Source organism: Tauraco erythrolophus, chromosome 4 (genome assembly GCF_009769465.1).
Source record: "Tauraco erythrolophus isolate bTauEry1 chromosome 4, bTauEry1.pri, whole genome shotgun sequence".
Classification (NCBI taxonomy): domain Eukaryota; kingdom Metazoa; phylum Chordata; class Aves; order Musophagiformes; family Musophagidae; genus Tauraco; species Tauraco erythrolophus.
In genome coordinates this window covers 13,860,916-13,873,462 of record NC_141468.1, presented here as the reverse complement: position 1 = coordinate 13,873,462, position 12,547 = coordinate 13,860,916, and the positions used below count along the sequence as shown (strand labels likewise).

The window sequence follows — 12,547 nt, the reverse complement described above, 5'->3', positions numbered from 1 at the left end:
TACGCTGCACAATTGGACACACACAGCAGTCAGCCTGAATATCTTAAACTGAACTCCACTAGGCTTCTCTTCACTAACATTTGTAGTAGTTATGATGGGAGTTACTAACTGCGATATTTATCGGACTTCACAAAGATCTAAAATGACTACATCTCCTCTTGGATGCGAAAAGTCAGGTACAGCGATGTTAACTAATTTTTTCAAGTAAAATCCTTGCTAACTGTCAAGAAAGATATTTCCCATTCTAAATATACAGCAGAAATTGCATCTTAAAAGTCATTAATTAATTTATTCTTCAATTTCCAAAAGTTTAAAACTAGCTTTAAATTTTAGCTTTAAAATTTGTGCTCAAAGAATAATTAAAGACAAATGAAGAGGCGAATTTCTGAACTCTCAGATTTTAATATACATAGAGATGGTATTTGATTGCACAAACGTGGAGGCAGAGAGGTGCTTATGCATTCTTATTTAATTTTTAATACAAAATGAACAAAAACCTGAAACTCAGCTAAATGTTTACTTTTTGTTTTGGTAATTGAATGGTATAATAAAGTTCCATACCCAAAACAACAAAATTAAAAGAAAATTTATGGTGGTATGGCTGATGATATTGAAAAATGCAGTTCTAGATTATTAATTTCATTAGAGCAATATGAAGTTCTTATTTTTACTGTCATCTCTTTATATAGGAAGAAGCTCTTTTCACCCTCCCAGATCATTGTTCTTGTTAAGCAGTAAGATATCATTATTTATTGAATGAAATGGTACATAAGAAGATGATGACTATTATTTTCAATGTATATTTTTGTCTGCTCATACAAATAGACAAATCATGTGAGATGGACGTTGATTACATTTGATAGGAGAAAAGTTATTTCTGCAACTGCAGTATTTTTGGCAGCCACTGAGTTCATTGCACACTGCTTACTCAACTGGCAACTTGCAAAACTTACAAAAATTGTCTAATAAATGTAAGGTTTATGACAATATATTTATCATCTCCTGGCCTATGATAAATATCCTTATAGCAGAATCTGCAGCAGATTTTGTATGATGGAGTTCAAATGGAAGAATGAACTTACGGGCTTCTGAGACCTGTCATACACACTGGTTTGGTGTATGACAATATGAAGAGTAAAATGGGATGAAAGTATCTTAGTATGTTGTAGTAGACAGAAAAAATCATTTAGCATTTCTTCTGCCTTTGTATTGTGCATACTGCAATATGTATGACATCGTTTTAGTGTCCTTGTCTATGCTTTTGGCCTTTGTGGCCATGTTTTCACGGAGTCAGACTTTGAATTAACAGGAAAGTGAGGACGCACATACTTGAATAGTTCATGTTCTAAACACTCTCTGCTTTTTCATCTTTACTCTTTTATATTTTACTTTACTGCGTTTCTTAATTTCTGTATGATCTCATCCTCTGCTAAAGATATGGAACCTTTGAGCACCAAAAGATCTCCATTTACTCTTGTTACAGAGACCTAGACTGGCGGCTTGGTTTAAACAGAGTGTATATGTCTTGCATATATGGTTTGTGTTGCGATTGTCCATAAGAGACAGAATTGTTTATACGGCCTCTCTTCCCATCAAATTACTTCACCTTTGGTTTCTAGGTTAAATAAAAACATAACTGCAGTGAAAATCTGGTCAAAGGTGAAACAGTTGGATAAAAAGACAGTAAGTGCTGTACATGTGGAATCTGGCATGGCTGGACACGTTCAGACCTCAGCGGTCTGTAATCAAATGTTCAACTTTCTATGGTCAGTGCTGGAAGAGTTGCTCTAATGGCTTAGCCATTAGAATTAAATTACTATACATAAGCAGATTTATATATTCTCTCCTGCAGAAGAGTATGCAGCACACTTACAAAACCCAGAACTTCACCTATGTACATGTCCAATATTTTACTGTTTCAAGTAGCAAGCACATACTATCGTTCTTAGGACTGATAAACATAGATCAAAATCTAATGTTGACAAATGTGAATTTCTTTCACAATGAAATAAGTGCCATAAACCACACATACTATGAATTTTCTTCTGTCTATAAATATGGATTTTATCAAAGCAAAATGAAAGATTGCTGTTCTTTTCAGATTCCTGCTGCATTTATCTGCATTATCTGAACTTGAAAAAAACGAGTCTTTTGAAGAAGAGTCACTATAGGAAAGAAAATAAGTTACATGTATTATTAGATCCTAATATTGGTATATGTTTTATGGGCACCAATAATATCTGAACCAAAATATTAGAAGTGCTGGAGATGAAAATGAATTTATAATCACGAGTGTATGGCTGAACTCAATCATCAGACTTATAATGTTGTTGTTTGAATAGTTAAATGAGGGAAAATTAAGCCTATTAAGCTTAGAAGAGTTTTTGCTGTTTCTTTTAAGTGTTTATAAAAGCACAAGTGTGAGCTTTGAATTAGGCCAGGGGAAACAAATATCCTTAAAATTGTGAGAAAAGGGTTATTATTACAGTAATGAATCAATTACTGCTTGCTGTAATAGATGATAATGAAAAACAAAGGAGTATATTAACACACTCTTAAGACATTGAAAGAGGAATGCGGTTGTTTAAGTAGGTGTCTAACGTACTTACAACAGCCTTGGGCATACGAGGTGTTCATATGGGACTTGCAGGTATGACACAGGACTGTCTTACAAGAGACTGCTGCCTGGAAGAGCAGGAGGAGGTCAGGTGGGATCTCTGGCACTTTTAATGGCATTGGACAGCTATGTTTATGCAATTGAATTGCACTTCAAATGTTGGTAGACTCAGTTCTGTGCTGGAGGCAACCTTTTCCTCCTCATTGACATCATACTTGGGAATCTATGTTCCTTATTGTGATGCTTTGTACCACCTCAAATTAAGGTAATAAGCCTAAAGCTTGAGATAGGAGATTCCCAAAATATCTATATTATGGCAAACTTCAGGGCTAAACCCCAAGATATGGAGTTAGAGACTACTGAGTCCCATTTGTACTAGTAATGCAGAAACAGAATCATCCCATGAAGCGAGACAGTGTGCGAGGTGAAGACAAGGTGTTCCTAAGAAATTTTTCCTAATTATTCCTGTGGCTTAAAGAATCTACCGTCCATTTTCAGAAGCATTTCTAAATCCAAGTTAGATGCTCTGCTGTAATTGCTCTTCCAGTTTGTATAAATAATTTTAATTGAAGACTTCAAGGGAATAACCAAATGACAGGGCTAAAAAGAATCAATAGCTCTCTTTGTACCTCGAGGAATATTTATTCAAAGTGTAATGGTTTTAATAGGAAAGATTTGTATGCAGTGCTTAAAGAATGCTCAGTAGCTTGATAGATAAGCAACATGGACTCAAGCTCTAACTGTATCAGGCAGAACAGATAGTGACATATGGATTTTCTGTACCGTGGGGAGAACACAAGGCTATTGAATAACACACCAGCCAACCAAAGAAATCTGACAAGATGCACACAAAGACCTCAGATGTAGACAGTAACAACAGGATGTGATATACAAAATGTAGACACAAATTCTTTAGTCTAGGCTCATCTCTGTCCTGGCTATCATTCAGTGAGAACATAACAATCTAGTGAATATCAAAATAATAAGAATATGAAGAAAACACTAACCAGGAAACTCATGAAGATTAGAATTTAGGAACTTTTTGACAGAAGTGGACACTTTTCCCAGGTCTTTGGTTAATGCAAAAGCAATTTTCAGATATTAATGTGACCACTGTAGCAAGTTCATTTTATATGAAGGCAATAAAAACAAACCAAAAAGGGAAAATTAATATTAGAAAAAATAGCACAAGTACTAAAAATTTCTAGCAACCTAAGTGCTATCTTCTGGTTTATCAATTTACACGCAGAGTTCAATAAATTGCCTACTTTAGGAAAGAAAAGAGGACTGAAAAAGAATAGCTTTCTGCTATGGAGGTCTTAATTGCTATTAATACTCCTAAAATGCAAGTGGTATTTTTGCTGTCACCATCAAGCATTCAAAACCACAAGTCATATGCCTTCGCCCATCTAAAGTGATGGTCTCAATACACGATATCAAATAACAGTAAAACTGGCATTTTGTCTTTGCTTTCTGTTTGAAACCTCTTAAATATACTGTGGTCATACTTCAGAGCTTTCCAATGCAACTAGAAGAATAGAAACATTTTTATCTTGTAAAATTTAAGCTAAGATTCACATTTAGTCACCTTTTCTAAGAAAAAAAAAAAGAATAAAAAGAATTAAGAGCTGGGCTTTAAAGAACTCTGGTTACGCAGAGATTCAGGATAAAATTTTAAGTACTAACAACAATGCATCAGTCTACCTTGGGAAGATTCTCAAAAGTCAGGGTTAATTTTACTGATACACCTCTTGAACAGTTTTGACATTAGTTACGTGAGACACACAAGCTTTTATGGTGAGAAATATAAAGTGGATTGAATGAAGTGGGATGCTGCGTACTGCACAAAGGAAAAGAAAAGTGAAGTGCAGCCCCTAGATGGCCATTTGTCTCAGCCATGAACTAGCAGGGCATCCATTAGCTCCATCCTCATGTAATGTGTAAAGACCACAGCATTCATGTTGCAGTTCTAGTTTCAATGCCCTCTCCATCTTCTCTCCTTGAAAAGCCAAATTAAATTGTGAAATGAAAGAAGACTGGTTTTAGAAATCCACGTTGAGGTTTCACCAAACGGTTACTCCTGGTTTGGATCACAAAAAGTAAAATGTAACCAGTGTCACCAGTAAAAGGATCTGTAGGTGTCCTGACTGAACAGAGAATGCAACAGTTTTGGTTGTACATGATGCAAATATACTGTTTCCGCTGCGTTTTGCACTGTTTCCTCAGCTGCCTGTGCTGGAGGGTGTAGGAACACAAGCAGTAAACAGAACACAAATCCGCATCGACTGGCCTGACACGAGTGGGAGAAATTCTCACTCTTCACGATGCCTGAAATACTTTTTTTTACTGTTAGTAAACTTTCCAAACAGTTACTTTTCCTTCTCTTAATTGCATGGGACTAATAGCAATAATATCTGAAGAGACTGATATCTGGTCTGAGCTAGAATGAAACAGGGAGACAAAAGACCACTGCCGGTTCAGACGACACATCTTAGCTTGCAAACAGAGCAAGGGTATCAAGGGAGGGTGATCACACAGCCTGGTTTTATTTATGCTTCTCTGCTCTCCCAGACCTGTCATGTGGCATAAGCTTGCAGCTGCAAGACTGACCCTTAGTGAGCCCTTGGCATATATTGGAAGAGTGTTTTAGCCTAGAGATGCATAAGGATAATGAAAAGATACTCCGTCCTCAGCAGGCCAAGGGGTAGCACAATCTCTCACATTCCTAATGCAATGCCTTGATTTCGGGAGGCCAATACTCCTGGTGCCACCGGGTAAGGTGGTATTAGGGTGTCAGGGAGGTGAGCTAACCAAATTTCAGCCAGCTTCTGGTACTGTGGAAATGAAGTCCTGCATGTGTGTGTGACCAGTTCCTCACTAAGCTTCTGGTCAGTGAACTTCTTGAGATGAAAACTGTGGTAAACAGTCAGTTATCATGGAGGGGGAATATTGTAAAAGGGAATATTGTCAAATGGATGTTTGAAAAAGAAGACAGGTACAGTGGTGTGTGGTCATGATACACTGAGTCCTGTAGTGATCTGACAGTATTTACGTTCCCAGATGATTGCCAAAACATTTTTTTTATTATTATTTTTAACAGATTTGCTTCTTTGGATTGAAGGCATTCCTTGTGCATACATAGTTCGTCTTTTCTGGTGTTGCTGAAATTGGACAGCTTGTCTGATCTGACATTAGGTGAGATAATGGTTTGTTCATCTGAACTGACAATGGACAAACAGGGAACAGAACTAAGGATCTGTTTGAACTTGTAAAAATGCATCCTTTTGCAGATGTCCTCAGTTCCTTCTGTCTTGAGTACTCTACTTTTTACAGACGTTGTGAGATATTAGCCTTGCTGTGGAAAAATATGCATAAACGATGACTAGATAATTATTCCCTAGAGCTTAGTGGCACTAGGGTCAGCCACCTGACAATGGTTTTAGTTTTGTTCTTATTGAAGTGAATAATAACATTCATGACTTTATACATCAAAAAGTGTGAAGTCTCTCCAATTTGCTTACATTTAGAGTAACCTCAGCTTCTTGAAAAATTCATCATGTATGGAAGACTGTTATGGCTCTTGATGGTAGGTCCACGGATAGCAGCAAAACCACAAGTCAGTCCCTCCAGTATTTCTAACAGCTGGCTCACTCCCTTTGGAGATCTCTGAGGTGCAGTAGAAATTCCGAGAGGTAGATGTGGGACTGATCTCTAGACTCTAGATCTGTAGTCTCTAGGCTTCATCCTAATACAGTCATCTAGAAGTGGTAGATGTCTACTTATACAGTAGGTGTAGACATCTGTCTTGTAGACATCTATATTTGTGAGCCGAACCTTATCTTCCATTTATGAATTTTTATCTCTAAAATAGATTAACTAATATAGTGAAGCTACCATTCCTGAGAGAATAACATCTAAAAAAGCCCAAGTCTTCATTGTTTACAGATGATTTGGCATCTTGGAGCTGGCCAAATGTATGCTTGGCTGATGAAATGAAAAAGCATGTTTCTCATTTCTTTATTTGCACTGTTGACGATTCATCACAGATGTATACACATTTCTGGAAAATCCAACCTGCAATGGTCACAGCTGTTCATCAGTCAGAAGGGTCATCAACACACTCAATTAATCACTTGTGCACCATGTCTTTGAGCTGTTTCCTGGAAACTTTCACCAAAGGAACTGGAACTTGCTGAAACGCACAGGGTGAGAGTCTTTCTTGAGCTTGATTATGTGGGAGTGTTTCAGTTTACATAGCCCATTGAATAACCTTGAGAATTGTTGGGTAGTTTTTGCCTTTGCAGCTTGAGCTTTTATCTGACTCAGCCGCAGGCCTAAATCTTTGTTTGCCTTGGAACAGCAGTCATTCAAAATCACTCACTGTATAAAAATCTTTTCATGAAGATGCAGTCTTTTACCAGTGATGTTCACTCAGCATTTTAATGGGATACGGGGGCCTCTTAAATGCAGACAGTTTTCTATCGGCAGCGTGAGGCTTCAGACAAGACAAAGCAATGTAACCTCTCAGGAAAGAATGTGCTCCCAGCTCCTGGGCTGTCTTGGGGTAGACAGAGATGCTGTGGAGTGTAATGTTCATATCCAGCAGCTTGATTGAGCTCCAAATGCTAAAACATGTCCTAGAAAGGCATTCGCAATATTATTAACAGCCATTAGCTCACAGATGCTAGATTTACGCGAGGACATAATAACCCTTAGGAATTCTGAAACATCTGGCAAATGGGATCAGGAATGTAATTTTGGCTGGTTTTGACTCATCCACTGAGATGTGGTTCCTCTGAGTCTGCTTGTGAGGTTCGCTGTGGGTCTGGGACAGTGATAGCTACCTCTTAGTGCCCAGCTCCGGGCTCTGAGTGGTGGCATTAGACCTCCAGGACCTCAGATATCTTTTCTTGCATCTCAGTGCACCCAGTTTGCCTCACTGCTTTAATTGTTTCATAGCATCACAGCGATGCCAAGTCACTGTCAGGCAGTTGCTTCCATGTTCCAAGGGATGAAATCCAAAATTGTTTAATTTTGAAGCCTGCAGGTGAAATCACTGTGTTGTGATCATGTTAAAAGGGTGACAATAACATCTTACATAGATTCACCCTTCTTTTTTGAATAGCATTTGTATCTGACCCCTAAATTAGATTTTGGATGGAGAAGTTAACCAAAGTTAGAATATTAGTTTTCTATGAGCTTGTTTATTTAACAATTAGGATAAAGTACAGCATCGGTGTCTTCAGCCTGTGGACAAGATCAGGTAAGATGAAGCAGATGGTGCCTTTTCTTCGTTTTTTCCCCATATCTGATGCAGGTCTAAATCACTAGGATTTTGTTTACCACTTGGCCAAAAAAAAAGTATCAGTCTTGCAAGGGAAAAGCTCTGGAGTTGTATTATCGCTGGGAGCACCAGCACCTGTGGTTATCACTTACACTCAGGTTGCTTCACACATCATAGTGCCACTGTCCTCAGACTTTCTACCATGATGCCCTACAGCCACAATATGATATTTTAATCAATTATTAAAGCTTCCTACGACTGTGATCATAGCTGGAGTGCACATAAATTGCACACCACCACATAGTTCATGCCAAAAGAACAAATAAAATCTATTTTAAAAGCTCTATTCATCATTCAATGATGCCTACCTAACAAACAAAATGTACCTGTGTAATTTCAAATAGTTTTAAACCATAAGATTTTAACAGTTTTATGAACAAAACGCTATTGATGGAATCTGAGAGGCTTTCATCTCTTCAGTTGTTTAGATTGTAAAATGGCTGAGCAGGGAGAGAAATTCTACTTCATGAAAGGATCAGGTATCAGGAAATACAAGCACTTTGCTGAACAGTGCTTTTACAAATATTCTGAACTTAAATATCTTTTTTCATTTTATCATTATCATATTCAGAAATCATTTCAAATATTCATAGAAACCATGTAAGATGCCACAATCATTAGGCTGAGATTCTTCAATTACTTTACATCAGAATTCTGTCACTCTTCTCAAAAATGAAGACATTTGAGGCCAGAATTTATTCTGAGATGCAATTTTGTACATATCAGGCCCACATAATTATACAGCGATTATATATTTGAATGTACGTTTCTGCCTTGCATTCTTAATACAGTTAATTACATTGGAAAAAAAATCAATGTTATTTCTACTTATTTTAAAGCACATTTTTCCTATCGCATTTCAACATAAAAATTTAAGTAAGTTGCAAGGATACTCTCTTTTCCAGAGAGAAGAACTCCATATGAAAAAGTTCACCAATAACCAGTCGACATTTTAACCATATTAGCAAGTAACTATATTTGAGTGCTGGATCTGAAAATGCTAAACCATGACAAGCAGGGAAAATCTCTCATATGGTGTATTAGGCAATATGAAAATATTAGGAAAAATGAAGTTCGTGTTACTAAAATCTCCTGAACTTCAGGAAGTCCATTATATCCTTTGTTCACTTAATCAGCTTATTTAATTTTGCCTTTGGGAGCCAAATTGTATTAAATTAAAATGGCCACAAGAACTGAGAATTAAAAAGCTGTTAGACTACATTTTGTACAAAATCAATGCCCACAACCTACATTCTACTTCTTTCTTACATTCTTCTTCTTGATATAAATTATCTGTTTATCTATTTGGCATCAGAAACATCACACCAGCTGTAATATAAAACTTGAGGAAAACTGCAGTGTTTTAAAAATAATGCTTTTCACAACCTTCACACTTCCTACTTGCAAAGTCCTGGAGAGTCCTACAGAGTAAACTAGAGTTTAGGATGATTTATTCCGACTTATGATAATCCAGATCATTCTTTTGCTACAATAAAAGAAGGATGAAAAAAATTTCCAGAAGAATCACTTAGGACTATTCCACCCATATTATCTGTGCCGATGTGTGTTTCTGTGTCTGCCACCTTTACTGTAACACAATACAATCCTGCTCTGCTGCTGTGGTCCATCCACAGTGATCTGTCCCAAACTGGGAAATTCTCTTTATCTTCACAGTGACTCTGGTCACCATGAACTTAGTTTTCTGCAGAGGCAACATAAATCTCAAACTAGCATTTCTTCTATAAAATTTTGGTGAGAAATGGAAGGAAAATTTATCCACATGTTCCAGTACCAACATGTAGCCTGATGAGTGCCTGAGCAACAAGGAGTACTGGGCAGAGAGGGTGAACAGCGAGAGGGCTGCACGAACACAGGACTACAGTCACTGGTAACTGGCAGTGGAATTCCCAACAGGATCTGGAGAACAAAAATCTTCACTATGAGAGTGGTTAAGAATTGGAACAAGAGCCCTCAGAGGCTGTGGGATCTCTGTCCTATAAAATTTTCTATAGTCTCGTGGATGAAGCCCTGAGCAACCTGATTCAACCACAAAGTTTGCCCTGCTTTGAGCAGGAGGCTGGTGCCTGGAGGTCCCTGCCAATCGAAATTATTCTATTATTCTCTGATTGTATTCTCCTACAGAACATGATACCTGGCTTGGAAACTGAGTTCATCTTCCTCCAAAAATTTTTCATCCATACATAGACCTGATGTGACCCTGAAAACCTTTAAGACAGTGGTTTCCAATCTTTATCAATCTGTGGACATGAAAGTATTTCCAGTGGTGTTCCAGATCTTGAGAGTAACTTTAAGCATCTTCAGAGGAAGTTTCTTTCATCTAATTAGTTTTCAAAGATTCTCTATTAGTAGGCCACAGATGCCTACGTGTCCATATGCCACACTGAAAACTCTTGTTTTGATGGTTCTAATGAGAACAATGTAGGATCAGACTCTATTTTGATTATTTTACAAAACCATCCTTTCTAAAGAAATAAATTTGCACTTAGCAGTCTGTGCTCTCTGCCTGTCTCTTTTTCTTTCCATCCATAGACTCCCCTTGCGTAAACAGCCTATAAAGTATCATATCCCATTTTTATGTAGGTGAATGCAGAGGTGTTTTCTCCCTTAAAACATTGTGAAATGGGAAAAATAAGCTATCTGGCATTTTAAGAAAGAAAAATTACACAAAAGTTTTATCCAAAAAGCTTATCTTTTCTTACAGAGCAGCTGTATTACACATTAACACAGAAAGCCATACGGAAAAATGTATGCATTCATGGAGAGCGTGAGACTCGGAAATCTCTTTCTGTCTCACTCTACTTCTCATATAAAAAAACAGAGGAACCATCTTAACTACCTGTTTCCATTTTCCCATCTTGTGCTGCAGGCCCATCAGGAATTACACTCTTCACCTGGAGAAACTCATCCGGCTCATCCCCACCAATGATGGTAAATCCAAAACCCATGTTGCTTTTCTTAAGAGTTGTGCTGAGGAAAGTCCCCTTCAGCTGTGATGCATCACGGGTGAAGAGTGGTTTTTCTACATCAGTCAACACAAACAAGAAAGACAAAAGTTCTGATCTAGTCACAGCACAGCAGGACAGCAAGCGACAATATTGGCTGACAGCAGGTGACAGTGTACAAAAATCAAGGAAATAAAGAGTGCAGGCATTCCAGGAAAAAAAATCTGTGAGCTCTTATATTAATACAAAGCTTAGTACATATTTCTGATCTATGGCAGATCAGCCATAAGTGGGGAGTTATAAATGTCCTTTCATATTAGAAATACATTTAGAAGTGGGTATTGTGTAGCTAAAATAATTACAACAATAAAAATGATCTGTGAGGTAATTTTAAAACCTCTTTCCTAACCTATAAATTCAACTTTGTCTACAAAGTAATACATTCTCTATAATTTCCCTCCCACCTGCATTAAGGAAAACATGCCCTGAATATCTTCTTCCAGTTGTTAACAAGCAGTGCCAAACATCAGGTGAGCTTTCTTTCCAAACAGGCAGGGTTCTGGCATCCAACAAGTGACACACTTAACTGATGTGCAACCTTCACGTCCCCTCTCCACGCGCCTGGGTGTGCAGGGTGGGGGGGGGGTGGGGGCGCTCCCCGTGCCTCTCTTCTGTGCTCCGCTTGGTGAGGAAGGGTGGGAGGAAGGTGCAAAGGTTGTGACTTCGACTGTTCCCGCTACACCCGCACAGCACGGCTGGGCTGGCCGGCAGCGGAGGACATACCGTGCAGCCTGCGTGTCCCAGCGGGATTGTGCCGGCACTGGGACAGGTCATTTACGCTGCGGGACCTCTTGGGAGCGGGGCGCGCGCGGGCGAGTTTGGGTCTAGGTAAGGTTGATGAGGCGCTTTCTACTGTTACAAAGGAGAACAAGCCTCATTCTTGGGCTATAACCTCGTGTTAAAGTTTATTCATCTCTACCAATACTGTTTGCTGCTTGTACAGCTCATTTTAAGCACATTAATTTTCATGTTACCAAGAGGCTGTATTCTTGTAAACTCCTATAACACAGTGCTTGAGGCTTTCAACTTAATTGATGCTTGCTAGATGAGCTAGCTTAGAAACATACCAAACATCAATTAACGGTAATTTAGAGAAAGTACAATTAATTATTTCAATGTTGCCAACCTCGGGTGCTCAAGAGAGAGTCGTACATTCCCAAGAATAGAATTTATGATTTTATTTAGAAAATTACTTTGGGGCTCTCATTGTGCTGTTTCTCAGCCTTTGGGAAACACTAGGGTCAACTTTTCCATCTTTTCTCTGTGCCTCTGATGGTTAGAGTACTTCAGGTGGCTCATGAGTCCTGCAACTCTGGGAGCTCGGACATTTAGGGAAGAAAAATCGTAGACTCACATAAAATGGTTTGGGTTGGAAGGGACCTTAGAGATCATTTAGTTCCAACGTACGTGCCATGGGCAGGGACACCTTCCACTAGATCAGGTTGCTAGGAGACAGGCGATAACATTGTGGGATTTGGCAACACTATTGTTTTAATCAGACTATGATAAAATTGTTGTCGCATAAACAGGAGAGCAGGATCTTTCATCTTAACTAAGATAGCT

At 38.3% G+C, this 12,547-nt stretch overlaps 1 protein-coding gene across 5 annotated transcripts in view; it reads right to left on the bottom strand.

The window, feature by feature from the left end:
• The window catches only part of MAGI2 (membrane associated guanylate kinase, WW and PDZ domain containing 2), an 815,351-nt gene that overhangs the window by 142,497 nt on the left and 660,307 nt on the right, over nt 1-12,547 (bottom strand). For 3 of the 5 annotated variants that reach the window (XM_086609701.1, XM_086609699.1, XM_086609700.1), the window contains exon 9: nt 10,819-11,001. In XM_086609701.1, coding sequence (XP_086465827.1) covers nt 10,819-11,001 — 183 coding nt within the window. Of the gene's footprint in view, nt 1-10,818; nt 11,002-11,707; nt 11,837-12,547 lie in introns of all 5 variants that reach the window. The other 2 variants (XM_086609697.1, XM_086609698.1) reach the window with 1 other exon arrangement.